Consider the following 17,967-nt stretch of genomic DNA (forward strand, 5'->3'; position numbering starts at 1 on the left):
GCCATCTGACCCCAATGCTCCCTTTGTCTTATCCCCCAGCCCCTGATTTACAGCAAACATTTCCTGTCTCCTCCCTTCTTAGATCACCCACTTTCCTCCCGGGCCAGCAAGATGGCCGCTGCCCCAGGCCTTCGAGATACCCCCATACAAAGGCATCAGGCAAAGCTCTACGGTCTACACACATTTCTCGGCCTGTCCTTTCAACTTTTACTCTAACCCAGGAGGTGACGCAACCCCCCTCAAACGTTACCACACTGACATCCCAAGTCCCCCTGAACTTCTGAATGAGCAACCCTATTTCTATAGCAACCCTCCCCCCAGAGCTTCCGCCAAACGGGGGGATTTCATCAGGGTCAAACAGGTCTCAAGCACAGCAGAGAAGAGCAACCAAGGTGCTGGAATGAACTATGACCAAGGGCTTTAAAAAAAACAAAACAAAAACCAACCAACCAGGTCGCCTGTAGCCAAATTCCTCATGAGTAAGCAGACTCTGCCAGACAGCAGAAGGGTCTCGGGGAGGAGGAGCTATGGGACGTTCGGAAAAGATTCTGAACAATAAAGCTGCTCGAACTGTTGGATACGACCTGCCTTCCAGTTCAAGTGCTGTAGTGGCTGTCCCCACACTAGTGATCACGCACCCACCTCTGAAATGCAGCTGCCTCGGGGTGGAACACTGCAGCTGTTGAGCAGCACACAGCACCAGCATCTGCGGGGGGGGGGGGGTGTTTTTAAGAGGGGAAGTGAAGAATAACTCCTACAAGTGGACCTGCAGAAGGGAACAGGAGGGTAGCCAGAAAGTAACCAGAATTTGCCCCAGATACCAGGGCTCTTATTCCAAACATTTGCTAAAGTAGCTGTGGAATCACAATGGAAAGAAAGGAGCCTACGTGCATGGTGGGACTGGACTGGTTAGGGCTGCTAATGTAATGTAGAAATTTAATTTACCTGCTTCATTTCCAGCCTCTTCTTGGACAACACCCTCTCCCCCATCCCTCTGGGTGTCTCCCGCTGGATCTTAACAAGTCGAAGGGGGGGGGGGTATGTAAAAAACTGAGCAGACACACTCCTGGGTTCAGAAAGTGATATTCGTGGACATTTACACTTAAAACCAAAAACAAGGAAGTAGGGACATTTCAAGATTGCTCCGATTGCTCCATTTTTAAAATCCAGCTTCCCAGTTAGCGTGGGACGGGGTGATCTGGGGAGGGAACTCCATGCCTGCCGGGGAGCAGCACCAGCTGGCTAAGGGGATGGGTGAGTGAGCCCTTCATCTCTAGGTCAGTCCAGATCAGGCCCCACCAGAAAGGAGTCCAGGGCAGCTGGCACCAGGAGCTGTTCCCATCTGGAAGCGGTTTGCTGTGTAGTCAATCCTTTTCCTAGCAGACAAGCAGCCTCATCACAACTGCCCTCCTTTGCTGGCAGAATTGGCCATGGAGATGGGACCCTCCTTTCCTGAGGGGCCCTGGCCCATGGGGGGAGAAGCACCCTGGCTGGGCAGTGTGGGGACACTAGCCCTGCCACTGGCCAGGTGGCATGTGTTCTGCAAGGGGGCTTTGGTCAGCAGTGCTCTTCCCCAGCATTAAATCCCACAAGAGGGAGCAGCAGGACCTGAAAACCTTCTTCCAGACTGTACCTCACCGGCAATCCCCAAGCTTTGCTGGGATCGATCCCCCAAGGCCACGCCCCGAACGCCTCTCCGCTCTCCTGTGAGCCAGCGACTGAAACAGCATCGCCACTACCCACATTCCCCACTCCCTGCGGGCTGGAAGGGTCTTTGCTCAGAGCGTCTCCCTGAGGCTGAAGGGTGCCGGGCGGCTGCTCTGCAGGGGGCTGCTCAGGCGCTGAGGCGGGGAAGCCCATCTGCTCCCAGCAGATGGAGGTTGGGATTGTCCAGAGGCTGAGGCCCCGGCCCCGGCTACAAGAGGAACAAAGCCACACATTACAGAGGGGAGCTGGAGAGGGCTGCTGAGACCCCTTGGGTGCTACGGGCGAGAGACCCAGACATGTACACAGCAGAGGGTTTAGAGAGCACCAAACAGCTGACCGGGTGCCCTGCCGAGGGGGGGAAGTTAAAAGAAAGCCCCCTTTGAGCATTGCAATGCCAGAGGTGGGCAGGCCGGTGGTCCGCCTCCTGCCATTGCAGATCTGTGAACCTCACAGTCCAATCTGGGATGACGAAGTCTTCACCAGCAGCCTGCCCCCCCTCCAATGCCTCCTCCATCCTGCTCTTAACTGCATGCTTGCCCCAGGTCTCCCCTCCGCACTCTGGTGGGTATGTTGGATTTAACCCTGTGATGCCAGGGGACACCTTGCATCACACGCTGCTTTCCTCTCACACCAGCACTGGCCAAACCCACGGCTGGGAGCCACATGGCTCCTCCAGGCCCTGATTCCACGTGGCCGACGTGCTAGGGGGACCGCTGGGTCACAGAGAAAGAGGAAGCAGGTGCTGGGATGGGGCGGGGCCAGCTGCCGGGAAAGAACTCAGGGTCTGTCCTCACTAGCAATGTTAAAGTGCTGCATCAGCACTGGGGGAGAGCTCTCCCCGCACTGTAAAAAACCCACCCCCTCAAGGGGCGCAGCTCCCAGCACTCGGGCACTGTCTACACTGACACTTCACAGCACTGAAACTTGCAGCGCTCGGGGGGTGTTTTTTCACTCCCCTGAGCGAGAAAGTAGCAGTGTAGACAAGGCCTCGATGAGAGCGTCTGTATGCACAGCGCTCAGACCCACCTAAGGAACTGGCTCCACAATCTCGGGGCGCTCCCCCATGGCACAGGGCTCTTGTCCTTACAAAGGGCCAGGCTTAAAGACTGCCTTTGCAATGGGGATGTGGGGGGGGAGGACTTAAGCCCCCCTCCCCGCCCCTAATTCAGACTCTGGGGTTCAGAGTGTGGCCAGAGACCCAGAGGGGAGTCAAACAGACCTGCGCCCCCCTCGTTCCCCACTCCAGGCTGCGCAAACATGGTTTCTTTCTGCCGCTGCAGACAGTCAAGCCCAGGGTCCAGCCACGTTTGAGCTCCCCAGTGTGGATGGGCCCGGGTCTGCAACAGCACCCCACACCTGCCTCGGGCCCAGCCCCACGCCGTACCTTGGTGAGGAGGATGTACCGGATCGCCCCAGGAACAGGCTCCAGCACCACCGTGGAGAGCAGCTCCTCCGAGAGCAAGGCGGGTCCGGCCGGCAGCCCCCTCAGGAACCTGCAGGGGCACAAAGCGGGTATCGGCAGGGGTACTTGGTGCACACCCCAAGAGAGGGGAGATGGGCGGGTGGTCAAATGGGGCTAGGAGTCGCTGCCCTCCCAGTCATCCCCCCCTGCGCCGGGTCGCCTCGGGCTGCCCCTCATCTGCTCCAGACTGGCTCTTCTCACCAATGCCCTCTCCAGGCCCCCAGGCCTAGCTCCTAGAGCTCCCACCTTAGTCCGTTGCGGGCAGACCCCACTAGTGCTGCCTGACAGCCTCAAACCCTCTGGCCGCTGCAGGCCCTGGGCCCCGGGAAATGCTCGCCTGGAGCAGACCCTGGCACCAGGGCTGAGAGCAGCCGCTAGAGACCCTGGACGGACCAGAATCAAAAGGGCCGGGCAGAGGGAACAGCCCTGCCTGCCAACTTTCTCCTGCTGCCCCACTGCACCTCCAACCCAAGCACCACCAATGTCCCTCAATCCCAGCCTGCAGCCCCCTCCCCTGGGAGCCCTCAGCTCTACCGATACCCCTCAATCCTGACCAGCATTTCCCCCCCTGACCAACACCCCTCTGCTGGTGCCCCTCAGTCCCGACTTGCAGCCCCTGCTACCCCAGTCCCCAGCACACCGCGCTGGCTGAACAGGGCGGCTGGGACTTACTGGTCTCCGTTAGACTCAGGAGGGAAGCTGCACTTCACCACTTCCACAAACTCATCCACCGTGTCCGCCAGGGTGAAGACCACGGCGTTGGGGCCAGCGTCGAAGGTGTAGGCCACCTACAACAGAGTGGACATGGTCAGCACAGCACCCGGAGCAGGGCTGCCTGTCGCCGGCGGGCTCCAGCGCCCGGCATCCCGAACACTCGCCCAGCCCCACAGCCGCAGCCTTTGCTGGCCCAGGGCACGTCTCCACGCTCCGGTGCCCTGCAGCACACTGGCACCAGAGCAGGGAGCTCAGGGGCCGGCTGAATGGGGCTGACCAGAGAGAAACACCTGCTCGAGGAAGGCAGCAAGAAGAGCAGCAGCTGCTTCCTGTTTCATCTGCCCCCAGTGAGATGCACATCCCTTCCCCCGCCATGCCATGGGGCCGGTGCTAGCATGGCCAGGTGGGCAAACAGATCCTGCCCAGCGGTCCATGAGATCTAGTATTCATGGGCAACACTCGGTGCTGCAGAATGAACCAACCCCCTCATCCCCCGACAGCTGCATCTGGGGTGGGGATCCCTCCCTGAGCCCTGCAGAGAGCAATGGGCCCCCTGAAGCATGCGAGCCGACTGCACCTCGTCCGCACATCCACCAACTGCTCGACTCCATCATGCCCCAGGGATCGGGGCCGCGGGATCCCACGCGTTTCCCACAAACAGTCAGGGGCGTGTGATGGAGATTTGCTGAAGGTTAGTCACTGGGGAAGGGGGGTAGGTGCCGCAGGGTGGGTGGCAGAAGCCGGGAAGGATAGATCACTCACACAGGGAGGCTGATTTTAGTTGGTTTCCTAGGGGCAGGTCGTCTGGGGCAGCCAGGATCCTTTCGTCACACACCGGAGCCCTCTATGGGGGAAATCGCTCCACTAGGAAGTTACCTCCCGCGTAGCGGTTACAAGTCAGTGCAGCCCTACGCTGGTTTGCTGTCCCGCCCCGGCACCCTGACTGCGCTGCCCTCAGTTAGGTGGGAAGCGGCGTCTCCTGGACACATACCCCAGAGCTCCCAGCGCCACTCCAAGCTGCAGCGCACGGTAGACAACTGCACATGGTTGGGGGGGGGGGCCCCTCTTGGGTGCCAGGGGAGAAGGTGGTAAAAGTCTCCCGACTCCCACAATCCTCCTGGGGAAATCCCAAGATTCCCTAGGACCTGCTTGAGCACATGTGCTCAGTGAGTGACTGTAGCGCCCGGCACAGCAGATCGGCCCCGGGAGATCTCAAAGGGGTGGCCAATGGCTCATGTTCTGAGCAGACAGACACCCCTCCGATCACGGGGCTCTGACACTCACTCCCCTGGCCCCTGTCGCCTTGGTAAAAGGACAGCCCCTCTCTGAACCAGGAGGCCCTGCCCGAAGTGCCATGCTGTGCACCCCTGATGCCAGTCCAGGTATCCCACGCTGAGCCCACCTTGGTCTTGCCGTGGTGCGCGTTGAATCGGTGGGCCAGGGCGATGATGCGCTGGGAGATGTCGTTGAGGTAGAAGATGGGAGGGAAGGTGTCCAGGCAGGTGGCATGGAACTGGTTGCTGTCCTTCATGGTCAGCTGGCCAAAGCCCTCGAAGTCTCGCTGCCGGATGAACTGGATCATCTGGGCCATGCGCTCCGGCACCACCGCCTCTGCGCGATGCTGCAATGGGGCAACAGGGACAGTTACACTGGGGGGGGCCCCATTGCATTGGGATGGGGAGACCCACAAAGTCTCATTACTACTTTGGGCACCTGTGCCATCTCCTTGGCACCATCGTCCAGTGGGGGCACCTCATCACAGCAGGAGGGATGGACTGCACCATCTCTAACCCTGGGCCCCACACACAACCATCGGGAGGGGCTGCTCCCAGCAAGGCCCTACCCACCAACAATGCCCCTACAAAGGTGGGAAAAGAGCCAGGAGAGCTGGAGGAGTCACAGAATCACAGAACTGGAAGGGACCTCGAGCAGTCATCTAGTCCAGTCCCCTGCACTCATGGCAGGACTAAGTATTGTCTAGAGTCCATCCTTGACAGGTGTTTGTCCAACCTGCTCTTAAAAATCCCCAATGATGGAGATTCCACAACCTCCCTCGGCAATTTATTCCAGCGCTTAACCACCCTGACAGTTAGGAACTTTTTCCTAAACCGCCCTTGCTGCAATTTAAGCCATTGCTTCTTGTGCTACCTCAGAGGTTAAAGAGAACAATATTTCCCCTCCTCCTTGTAACAACCTTTTATATACATGAAAACTGTTATGTCCCCTCTCAGTCGTCTCTTCTTCAGACTAAACAAACCCAATTTTTTCAATCTTCCTTCATAGTTCACGTTTCAGAGTAACAGCCGTGTTAGTCTGTATTCGCAAAAAGAAAAGGAGTACTTGTGGCACCTTAGAGACTAACCAATTTATTTGAGCATGAGCTTTCGTGAACTACAGCTCACTTCATCGGATGCATACTGTGGAAATTGCAGAATACATTATTATATACACAGACACCATGAAACAATACCTCCTCCCACCCTACTCTCCTGCTGGTAATAGCTTATCTAAAGTGATCATCAAGTTGGGCCATTTCCAGCACAAATCCAGGTTTTCTCACCCTCCGCCCCCCCCACAGACAAACTCATTCTCTTGCTGGTAATAGCCCATCCAAAGTGACCACTCTCTTCACAATGTGTATGATAATCAAGGTGGGCCATTTCCTGCACAAATCCAGGTTCTCTCACCCCCTCACCCCCCTCCAAAAACCACACACACAAACTCTCCTTACAACGTGCATGAAAATCAAGGTGGGCCATTTCCAGCACAAATACAGGTTTTCTCACCCCCCCACCCCCATACACACACAAACTCACTCTCCTGCTGGTAATAGCCTATCCAAAGTGACCACTCTCCTTACAACGTGCATGAAAATCAAGGTGGGCCATTTCCAGCACAAATCCAGGTTTTTTAACCCCTTCCCCCCCCTCCCCAAAACCCACACACACAAACTCACTCTCCTGCTGGCAATAGCTCATCCAAACTGAGCTATTGCCAGCAGGAGAGTGAGTTTGTGTGTGTATGGGGGTGGGGGGGTGAGAAAACCTGTATTTGTGCTGGAAATGGCCCACCTTGATTTTCATGCACGTTGTAAGGAGAGTGGTCACTTTGGATAGGCTGTTACCAGCAGGAGAGTGAGTTTGTGTGTGTGGTTTTTGGAGGGGGGTGAGAGAACCTGGATTCCTGCAGGAAATGGCCCACCTTGATTATCATACACATTGTGAAGAGAGTGGTCACTTTGGATGGGCTATTACCAGCAGGAGAGTGAGTTTGTCTGTGGGGGGGGCGGAGGGTGAGAAAACCTGGATTTGTGCTGGAAATGGCCCATCTTGATGATCACTTTAGATAAGCTATTACCAGCAGGAGAGTAGGGTGGGAGGAGGTATTGTTTCATGGTGTCTGTGTATATAATAATGTATTCTGCAATTTCCACAGTATGCATCCGATGAAGTGAGCTGTAGTTCACGAAAGCTCATGCTCAAATAAATTGGTTAGTCTTTAAGGTGCCACAAGTACGCCTTTTCTTTTTGCTTCATAGTTCAGGTTTGCTAGACCTTTAATCATTTTTGTTGCTCTTCTCTGGACTTTCTCCAATTTGTCCACATCCTTCCTGAAATGTGGCACCCAGAACTGGACGCAAAGCTCCAGTTGAGGCCTAATCAGCGCGGAGTAGAGCGGAAGAATTATTTCTTGTGTCTTGCTTACAACACTCCTCCTAATACAGCCCAGAACGATGTTTGCTTTTTTCACAACAATGTTACACTGTTGACTCATATTTAGTTTGTGGTCCACTATGACCCCCAGATCCCTTTCCGCAGTACTCCTTCTAAGCCGTCATTTCCCATTTTGTATGTGTGCAACCGATTGTTCCTTCCTAAGTGGAGTACTTTGCCTTTGTCCTTATTAGATTTCATCCGATTTACTTCAGACTATTTCTCCTGTTTGTCCAGATCATTTTGAATTTTAATCCTAACCTCCAAAGCACTTGCAACCCCCCCAGCTTGGTATCGTTTGCAAACTGTATAAGTGTACTCTCTGTCATTCTCTAAATCATTGATGAAGATATTGAACAGAACCGGACCCAGAACTGATCCCTGTGGGACCCCACTCCTTATGCCCTTCCAGCCTGACCGTGAACCACTGATAACAGTCCCTCCCCACCAGGAGTCAGTGCACAGCTGCTCCCCACTGGCTGTGGAGGGCTGTTTTGAAGGGGATGTCGGGCGGGAGGGCTCCCAAATCTCCCTCCCACCCTCTGGATAGAATTAGTACTTCAGCTACGAAGGGTCTCCCGAGACGCCCTCAGTCACATCACAACGCAGCAGCTGGCTGAGTTGTTAACACAGTCAGGGATGTTCCAGCAGCTGGCTGAAAACTCGGCCCATGGCCACTTGGGTAGAGCCTGCTCACCCCCGAGTAAAACCTCCCCAATGCGCAGGCAATATCCTCAGATCCAGCAGCCCCCGCAGGAAGAGACTCGGAGCTAAAGGGCCTTGGTGTCTCCAGCCGCACTGCGTTACAGCCTGCCAGCAATAAGCTGGTTCCCCGAGTGCATTCAAAGGCGCTCAGTCACTCCAGTGACCAGAGCCCGAGTAACACTGACATGGATCCGTTGTGCTGGAAGGAGTTGGAAAAACACCACCAAACGCACTCAAAGGTCCAGCAGATTTTGCAAGGGAGCACGGCATCAGGCCCAGCAGCCCTGCAGACAGCACGAACGGAATAACCTGCCCGTTCCCGGCCACCATTAGCTAGAGGTCAGCTCAGGCCCTGAAGCAGGAGAGTTTGGATTCCACCAAATTCCACATTTCCAGTCTCCGGGGTCAGGAGTCAAACATGCCCCCCAGCAGGGCTCCAGGGGCAGGTGCTGGAGCACAGGGGAAGTGGGAAGTTAGCATCAGGCCCCCTTTGCTATGGGATTTGAGTGAGTGATTTGGGGGTTATTCCAAACGCCAGCGCCCCCGTCCGCCCCAGCAGCATTGCAGGGACAGCTAGATCAAACGTGAGTAAGAGAAACATCTGCCCCCACACAGCTGAGAACAGGGCTCCAGCCTCAAACCTTCAGCAAGCGGCTGGTGTCCACGCTTGTCTGCATCCCAGCCGTGCTGCCCACCGGTTTCTTCTCAGCGCTTACCTGGGGGGGGGGGGGGGGAGAAGAGGAAGAAAGCTCTTCACATCAACATCGCCAAGGGCTCTCCCCACCCAGAGGAAGGTGCAGCGGCCCCCAGATGCTTGGGGAACAGATCTCATCACCTGGGGCCAGTCAGCTGTCCCACCCCAATTGGGACATTCTTGGGAGTATCTCACCCCTAAACCCTCAGGACCACTCTGACTCCACGCGCCCCAGCACACCAGGAACAGACACCGCTCTCCCTCCCAAGTGAGGACGCAGCAAACCCCAGAGCCCAGGTCTGGGTCGATAGGTTCTCAGTCTCGGAGAGCGACTGTCTGCAAGAGCCCTACTAGCCAGAGTCCCATCTGGAACATACCCCCGCAGATGAACCTCCAGCCCCTTTGGGAGGCAGGCCTGGGACTGCAGGGGAAGTGAGCCACAGGGAGTGGGAGTGACTGCCCAAGGTCTAGTATGCGGGAGAGGCTGGCACAGAACAGAGGAGTCCTGATGCCAAGGTCCCTGCTCTAACCACTAGCCCACACTTCCCTTCCAGAGCTGGGAACAGAACCCAGGAGTCCTAGCTCCCAGGGCAGAACCAGCCCTAGGTCTCACTCTCTCCTCACCATCCCATAATGCTTTTCCTGCCCCACCCTCAGGCTGGATGGATGCCGTGACCTAGGGGCACCAGACCCGCTGGGTCGCCCCCCGGTTCTCACTCACCACCAGGATGAGCACTCTGAGCTCCGGCCAGTGTGTCTCTGGCGCCACCTGCTGGGCAATGCTGTCCTTGCCGTCGGGCCGCTCCCCCATCAGCCACTGCACGAAGCCCCCAAGCATGCTCCTGCAGGCGCTGCCCGATCCCTGGCGGGCGACCTCGGAGAGCTCACCCTCCACGCCGTACAGCCGGGCCAGGGTGTGCACTGGGACAGGAGATGGGGTGAGGTCAGCGCGGCTGGGGGACTCGCTCCCCACCCATGGGGCCTGGCCCCAGAGCTCTGGCCAGCTGGATCCTCCTCCACCAGCATCCAGCCCCCTGGGCCGATCCTAGGGTCGCTCGTCCCCAGACAGCCCCCCCCAGGCTTCTCCCCGAACCTCACTACAGCACGGCCCAGCCACGGGGGAGGAAGGGGGCAGCACAGCAGCCCAGTGCAGGGCATTTGGGAGGGGAGGGGGGCGAGAGGAGAGAGAGACATGGAAAGCCCACCCTCCACTCCCTGGAGAGCTGGGGGCAGTGTGTGTGGGGGGGGGGGGGAAGGGACAGCCCGGCACCCTCTCTCTAGAGCCAGGAGCAGGGACAACCCAGCGCATGCACACCACCCACTCCCCCCTCCCGAGAGCAGGGTGTGGGGGCAAAGAGTGGGGGGGCAGGAGCTGGGGCAGGGCTCACACCCACGCACTCACCCAGGCAGGCATACCCCGCTGCTGAAGACGCCAGGCCGGCCGCCGTGGGAAAGTTGTTCACCGAGGCAACGTGCACTTTGTAGGACAGGCTGAGGGGGGCCGCGGCCCCAGCACTGCCGCCCCTGCGCTTCCTGGCCAGGCGGCGCACTGCAGGACAGAGCAGAGCGGGGCTTAGATGTCCAGAGGCATCTGACCTGCCCCAGTGGGTTCCACGGGGTCTGGACTGGGGGCAGCAGGTCCACGGTTAGCACCTACCACCCCCTCCCCATTTGGGTGCTGGAGAGAAGACGATGAGCAAGGCAGCAGCAGCAGGGCCATGGTGCCAGCCACAGAGGTATCTGCCTGCCCCTCCTCGCTCTCCTGGATGGGTTCTGGGCAGGGCAGGAGAGGGCCTGCACTGGGGTAGCACAAGGGACTTTTAGGGAGCGGGGTACGTCCCAGAGAAGCAGCCTCCACCCCGCAATCTGCAAGGGTCTCAAAGCACTTCACAAGCTTTAAATACAGCCCTTCAAACCCCAAAGAACAGGGGGGAGGTTTTACAGAGAGGGAAACTGAGGCACAGAGCAGGGCGGCGACCTGTGCAGGGTCACGTGGGGAACCAGTGGCATGGCTGGGAAAGGACCCCAGGAGTCCCACCTGCAGCTTGCATATGGCCTTGTAGGGAGGTACTGAGCGCGCCCGGTGGGGATCATGCTCCCAGCAAGTTGGAAGTATATGGGCAACCCAAGGAACTGAGACAGACCTTGACTGCAGGGAAAGCTGGGGGCTCAAACTGGGGCCTGCCCCTTGGCAATTCCAGCTGCTCACCACCAGCCCACTTGGCTGTGCCCGCCCTGCCCCCAGCCAGGATACTCACTCTCCCGCAGGCAGGACTGCAGCCGCGGGTGCCCAACGTTGGCCTCTTCCCCGTTCAGCCAGAGCCGGTCCTCTTTGAAGTCTCTGCTGATGGCGGCCGTGGTGGTGGTTTTAAGCTGGGAGGGAGAGATCAGAGTGCGCTGAGCTGCAGCCAGGGTCAGGCAGGGGCGTTCCAGCGACGTGCAAGCACATGGTTAGATTTAGCTCCAGGGATTGGTGCTGAGCCCCGCCCCGTGGCAGTGGCCACTGTGCACCACCCACGGGGCCACATGAAGCCCCCATCCCCATCTCAGGGGGGGCTGTGGATCAAGTTCTATTTATGACGAGGAAGAACAAAAGCCCAAAATTATTCTAATGCATCACGATTGCTCTCTATCACGGTAGCACCCAAAGGCCCCCATTGTGCTAGGTGCTGTACACAGGCAGAGTGACACAGACCCCTGAAGAGCTCACACAGGTGGAAGAGGGAAGAGACTTGCCCAAGGTCAGCAGAGGTCAGTGGCAGAGGTGGGACTAGAACCATGGTCTTCCAACTCCCAGCCCAGCACCCTGCCCACTGGGCACCCCCTCCCCCTCCATACAGAGGCTGCTACCCGGCCTTGCTGAATGCGTGAACAGCTTCTGTGCAAAGTTTACTTTGTTTTACAGAGTGGCTCCTCTCTAACCGCAAGTGTACGTAGAGCGAAAGCTAAGTGCCCCCAACCCCTTGGCCCAGGGGGCAGCGGCTTGCACATTTTGCTAGGATAATAATAAAAGGTTTCTATTTATATCACCGCTTACCTGTGAACTCACAGCTGCATAACCCCTGCTGGTAGGTAAATACTATCATCTCCCACTTTACACATGGGGAAAACGAGGCACAGAGTTGGGAAGTGACTGGCCCAAGGCCACACACAGCAAGCCAGTGGCAGATGTGGGAAGAGAACCCAGGTGTTCCTGCCACCAGGCAATACTCCCTCCAATGTGAGCACTTCTAAAATGGGAAGAGACATCGCCAACAGGCTGGCACCTCTCACCTTTATGAGAGCCAGACTGGGCATGACCTTCCCAAGGCCCTAGAAGTGCAGTTTAAACTAGGTGTCTCTTTGGGGCTGAGGGGCAACAAGTCACCCAAGACGAGGCAGCATTTCAGCACAGGCCACTGGCCAACCAGAGATCACTTCTGATCCCAAGCCCCCACCTTTCCACCAGGCTGCACCCACCTCGCCCTGCGGGGAAGCGCTGAGCTAATACGTGGCTGATACATGTCTCCAAGCACAGGTGCCAGTTCAAACACTGCAGAGGGACAGATCACAGAGCACAGGGATCTACAAATGAAGGGCAAAAGGGAACTCCATTGAATTCCCGGGAGTTAATGATTACACCAAGGGATAGACTGGGCCAAATGAGATTAAAATAAGAAAAGGGGAAATTTTGGCTAAATATCAGGAAATAAGTCCCAACGCTGTGACCCAGGAGGCTGTGTAATATTCTCCCAAGGGAAGGGACAGGAGCCACAGGGGACAATCATGTACTGGTCCTTGGGGAATGCACTGGAATGATGATAACATAGAAAGTAGAGAGAGGAAAGATTTCTATGACACGCTGACAATGGGCTTTATAACAAACCACACTTTAGGCAGATGTTTCTCCCACGGTGGCCCGTCATTTCCAAGCCCTTTGGGAAGAAAGTTACACCTGTTTCCTTGAACATTTGCCTGATTGTTCCCAGAAGAAGAGTGGCTGCTGTTGTTTCACTCTCAAATGAAACCCCCCTCTCTGCTCCAGTCCCACCGCTAACAATCTCTCTTCTCTAGCAGCCTCAGCTCCGAGTCACTCCCGAGAAGCATCTTTCCTGGGCTTTTATTACAAGTTCATACCAACCTGATCCTGGTGCAGGGTGATGCTCAGAGAGGAATTGATGGGTAAAATCAGCTCTTCATCTCGCTTCCCCCCTGAAAGAGATTAGATAGCAAAATCAGCATGGAGAGTCCCCAGTCATTAGTACGGGGCTGGGGTTCTCATCAGACAGTTAATCACTCAGGTTCCTGCCTCAGCAGTTGCTCTCAGGCACGCGGAGACCCATCAGAGGAGCCCAATAATGCAATAAAAGAGAGAGACACCAGTCACTTCCAAATAATCCTCATCAGTCCACAGCGAACTGGCTACAAGAAACAGGTTTGACGAGATCAGGCTACGGAATTCATTCTGCTTGCCTCACCCAGTCCTGGTTAGATACCATGACCTCTGTTTTAATTTATTAAATCCTACAGCGTGTACTGCCATGACAGCTGGAGATGCTTCTGATGCAGAGCCTGAGACAATCAAGGAGGGCAAAATCTGCAAACTCAGGAACAGAGAACAAGCCAAAGTCAGCCCCATTAAAGACGGGCCTGAAGGCCCGCCCTGCAGGGAACATGGGGCAGAACAGGGTGCCAAGAGCCCACACAGAGACCTTTGCCCCAGAGATGGCGAGAGCCTTTCCCCTAGCTATGCCCCCGTCCCGCAGTGCTCTATGTTCCAGTCCTGTTAGAGTCTGAAAGGGACTTCACCTGGGTCACAGGGTCTGGTAACTTTCAGCTCCTCCAAGACTTCCAGACTCAGTGAGATAGGCTTTGACAGGGCTCTTCTCCTGGCCCAGACCCGCTCCGCTGCCCTTGATGACAGGCGCTAGCTGGAGGGGCCGGGGGGGGGGCACCCGCTGGACGGCGCAGCCCCTGCCCCGAGGACATTACACAGTCTAACAGACACAGACGTTTGCTCGCTCAGGCCGACTCCAGGGCCTTCCAGGGGGATACGCGCCCCCCACCACCCCCCTCTGGGACGCTGCCCTGGGACCGGGGCGGGCCAGGCCCGGGGGGGGGCGTGCCCGTGGGGGGGGGAAGGGGATACTCACAGTACTTGACGACAGCGATGTTGACAGGGGCTGTGCAGGTCACCACGGTGAGGGGCGTCTCCTCCGCCATGCCGGGGGCTGCAGAGGCCCAGGGAGGGAGCTCCGGCTCCCCCGTGCACGCCGCGCGGCAAGCCCCGGCAGGCAGCTGCCCTCCCGCACGTGCCTGCCCCGCGCGACACCCCCCCATCAGCTGGCGGGAGCGGATTGGCTAGCGGACCAGCAGCTGCTACAGCCGCTTCCAATCAGCACCGGCCCCCCCGCCCGCGGCTGGCTCCGTCAACCAATGGGAGGGATCGGAAGATGAGCGCCGACCGCTCCCTCCGCACCCAGCAGGAGGGACCCTGGCGGCGCCGGGTGCACGTTACCAGCCGGAGGCTTTGAGCTGGCACACGAAGAGGGGACTCTTGCTACGGTCGCACCAGGTGCCATATTCGAGAGTGGAACAGCGTGCACATGCGCAGTGTATACAGCTAGCGTCACCGTCATTCAGGCCCGAGCGTTCCAGCGTCGGCCATGACACTATAGGCAAATGCAAGGGAGAGGTGCGGGCTGGGGCGCCCAAAATTAGGGACTGATCCTGCAGCTGAGCAGCCTGGGGGAGGCTGATCCTGGGGTCACTGACACCAGACTACCCAGGGTGCCAGGTCTTGCAATGTTATATGGTGGCTTATGTGACGTTGGGAGGGTTTGGGGGATATCTGCAACATTTGGGGGGCTGGAGGGATATTTGGGGATCTTCACGGTAGGGCGGTGGTGCCACTATAGCCAAGCTTGAGACTCTCTTACCGTCTAACAGCTGACTTGTCCAAGCGCTGTAAAAATCTATGTACCGCCGCAGATTTGGAAAGCCCCAGCTTCTGGAGTCAGGGGATCGCATGCGAAATCACAGCTTTCATTTTAAACTAGTAAGTTTCTAGCCTTTGTGGTTGCTGAGGAAAGCTTAAAAATATCCTTCCCCACAATGGCTCAGACACCAGCAGGCAAATAAAAAGAACCAGGCATTTGTTATTTTTATAACTCTTGTGATTTTTAAGCCAATCTTCTGATTTTGGGAAGGCCTTTTTAACATTTGAGGTTGGCAGCGCCCCATTCGTGTGTAGCCAACCAGGGTGTCACTCCTGATTTACACCAATGAAAGAGGAGATTCAGCCCTGGTTCCCTATGTTTTCCTGCAAAGTACTACACACCCCTCAGGGGCTGTGTAACTGCCTGTAATGGGGCCCTTCCAGCAATGTCAGCCAGTGGCATGACGTGGACAGTTCAAAGAGATTTGAGGAAGCAGCCTGTGTGTAAGTTGGGTCACAAGAGTTTAGACACTAGGGGACTTGTAACCAGAGTTCCTTGAAGTAACATTCAGCCTGGCTTTTTAGTTCCTCTTCTTTCTCCTGCCAAGCATGGGTCAGCCCTGGTGGCCAGGCAGATCCTGTGAACATGGCTGCCTGGCTCTGGTGCTGGTTCTGAGCCTCATACACATGGATGCATTTGTTCTACAGGCAGCTGTGGCAAGAAGGGTGGACTTGGGCAGGTCCATGTGTCATCCTCATTGTGTATTAAAGCCAGCTGATTTCCACCCCTTCTTTGGACCAGGCTCTTTAACCCTTCATTGCATTGCTGCTTGCTGACTCTGGAGACGTTAGGACACTGTCGATGGCCCTTTGCACTCTGACCCAGATCCTTTGCCTCCAGTGGGAGTTAGGCAACTTAATACCTTCGAGGATCTGGGCCTCTGCTCATGCAGCATGGGCGGCAGCAGGGTGAGCTTCCCACATAGGCCAGCGTCTCCCATTCACTTCTTGGCCGCTTTGCTGCAACTCATAGACATTAAGATCAGAAGGAACCATTATGATCATCTAGTCTGACCTCCTGCACAAAGCAGGCCACAGAATCTCACCCACCCACTCCTGCCAGCAAAGGGACAGATTGGTGCCTTGTGGAATGGTCTGTCTGCTACAGAGGCCTGTGAACTGGGCAGGGATCCAGGCCTCATTTCATTAGGGTGACCTGGTGTCCAGTTTTCGACTGGAACACCTGGTTGGAAAAGCGCAGCTGACTGGGACGTTAAAAGTCCAGTTGGCGGTGCTGCGGAGCTAAGGCAGGTTAGTCCCAAACTGTCCTGGCTCCGTGCTGCGCCCCGGAAGCGGCCAACAAGTCCAGCTCCTTGGCGGGGGACAGGGGGCCCACGGGGCACCGCGTGCTGCCCCCGCCCTGAGCACCAGCTCCGCACTCCCACTGGCAAGGAACCACGGCCAATGGGAGTTGTGGGGGTGGTGTCAGCGGGCAAGAGCAGTAAGTGGAGCCTCCTGCTACACCTCTGCCTAGGAGCTGGACCTCTGTCTGCTTCTGGGGCACAGCGCAGAGCCAGGACAGGTGGGAAGCCTGCCTTAGTAACCCCTCTGCTGACAGGGAGCCACTGGAGATAAGCCTGTGCCACAACCCCCAGCCCTGAGCACCTCCCCAACCCAAAGCCCCCTCCTGCACCTCATATCCCTCATCCCCATCCCCACTCCAGAGCCAGCACCCCCAGATGGAGCCCTTACCCACCCTGCACCCCAACCCTCTGCCCCAGCCCAGAGCCCCCTTCCACACCCTGAACTCCTCTGCCCCAACCCCTAGCTGGAGCCCTCGCCCTCACCCTCACCCACTCCCGCACCCCAACCCCCTGCCCCAGCCCACAGCCCCTTCCAGCACCGCAACCCCTGGCCCCACCCTGGAGCCCACACCCCCAGTTAGAGCCCTCCTGCACCATAACCCCCTGGCCCTAGCCCAGTGAAAGTGAGTGAGGGTGGGGGAGAGCAAGCCACTGAGGGAGGGGGAAATGTAGTGAGCAGGGGGTAGGGCCTCGGGAAGGAGCAGGGCAGGGGCATGGCCTCAGGGAAGGGGCAGGGCTAGGGTGTTCTGTTGGCAACCCTACGTTGCATAGAGGCAGCCAAATGGTCACCAGATGAAAAGGTTTTACGTTAGTACCAGCTTGGTTTGAATGGGTCATCGAGAGACAAGAGGGTCTGCAGCCCATTGCCAAGGCCCTGAACCAGCCAGTGCCCTGCTGGTTCGTTCTCATGGTTTGCAGTAATTACCTAAATTTCAGAAGGCGGCTCTTGATTCCACTGGCCAGTATCCTCCAAGCAGGCAGCCTGGAGCTGCTTTGCAGGATTCCAGCCCCAGAGCCTGGGGATCCGGCTGGGACCCTCAAATGGGGTGAGCTGAGATTTACGGCTCGCTCCTGCTCCATCAAAGTCAATTGCAAAACATTCCGTGGGCGCGTTGGAAATTAACAGGGTGTAAAACTGAGCAAAGGGAGGTTGAGGCTGGCGAGCAGGGAGTGTTCCTGCCACGCGCAATGGATTTGTCTGTCTACTGTTCCAATCTGATCATCTCCCAAGGGAAACGGGGAAAATCCGGTCACCGGCCTGTCTGCAGAGACTGATCAGCAGCCGGACAATTAGTGCCGCTGTAATTTCTGTGTGTGGAGTCTGCCAGGAACTGGACTTGATGTGCCAATCCATGGCACGGGGGCCACTGACCAACCCTCAGATGGTAACAGCTTCACTCACCTCTGACCAGTGGCCTAGGCAGGAATGAACAATGACCAGTTCCTCCCGTGAACTGTTTTTAAAGATAGAGAGAGCTCCTGATTGTTTTTGATGTTACATAGCTTCGGCTTTGAGCAAGTGACAGGCCTTATGTTTTCCTTGGCTAGAGGAATCATTCTGCCAGATACAGGAGGCCTTTCTTTTCTCTTGAATTAACGCTAGAATTGCCTTGTTGTTTTCATCAAACCAGTCTTGGTGCCGATGAGTGGAATATCCTTTGCTTTCAGCACATTCATTGTGAGGGGTAAAA

The 17,967-nt window shown here is 56.8% G+C and overlaps 1 protein-coding gene across 2 annotated transcripts; it reads right to left on the bottom strand.

Moving 5' to 3' along the window:
* Nucleotides 1-1,056: 1,056 nt before the first annotated feature.
* Nucleotides 1,057-14,337, bottom strand: MVD (mevalonate diphosphate decarboxylase). Of its 2 annotated transcripts, XM_074968901.1 has the most exons (10): nt 14,128-14,334; nt 13,116-13,186; nt 11,254-11,368; nt 10,398-10,544; nt 9,717-9,916; nt 8,943-9,017; nt 5,286-5,504; nt 3,842-3,957; nt 3,092-3,200; nt 1,058-1,915 (listed from the first exon to the last, which is right to left on the bottom strand). In XM_074968901.1, exons 1-10 carry the CDS (start codon nt 14,312-14,314, stop codon nt 1,835-1,837), a joined length of 1,320 nt encoding a protein of 439 aa, XP_074825002.1. In that variant the 5' UTR covers nt 14,315-14,334; the 3' UTR covers nt 1,058-1,834. The 2 variants fall into 2 exon arrangements, with proteins under 2 accessions (XP_074825003.1, XP_074825002.1); XM_074968902.1 differs by lacking the exon at nt 8,943-9,017 and having other exon boundaries at nt 1,057-1,915; nt 14,128-14,337.
* Nucleotides 14,338-17,967: the final 3,630 nt, after the last annotated feature.

Source organism: Natator depressus, chromosome 12 (genome assembly GCF_965152275.1).
Source record: "Natator depressus isolate rNatDep1 chromosome 12, rNatDep2.hap1, whole genome shotgun sequence".
NCBI classification, from domain to species: domain Eukaryota; kingdom Metazoa; phylum Chordata; order Testudines; family Cheloniidae; genus Natator; species Natator depressus.

Bases quoted from the DNA above. Each gene is read 5' to 3' on its own strand.
- MVD (XM_074968901.1), bottom strand. From the start codon at position 14,314: ATGGGGGGGTGTCGCGCGGGGCAGGCACGTGCGGGAGGGCAGCTGCCT. The intron at 11,369-13,115 runs GTTGGTATGAAC...TCTCCCTCCCAG, and splicing joins TCACCCTGCACCAGGATCAG to CTTAAAACCACCACCACGGC. The intron at 9,917-10,397 runs GTGAGTGCGTGG...CTCCTGTCCCAG, and splicing joins AGCGGGGTATGCCTGCCTGG to TGCACACCCTGGCCCGGCTG.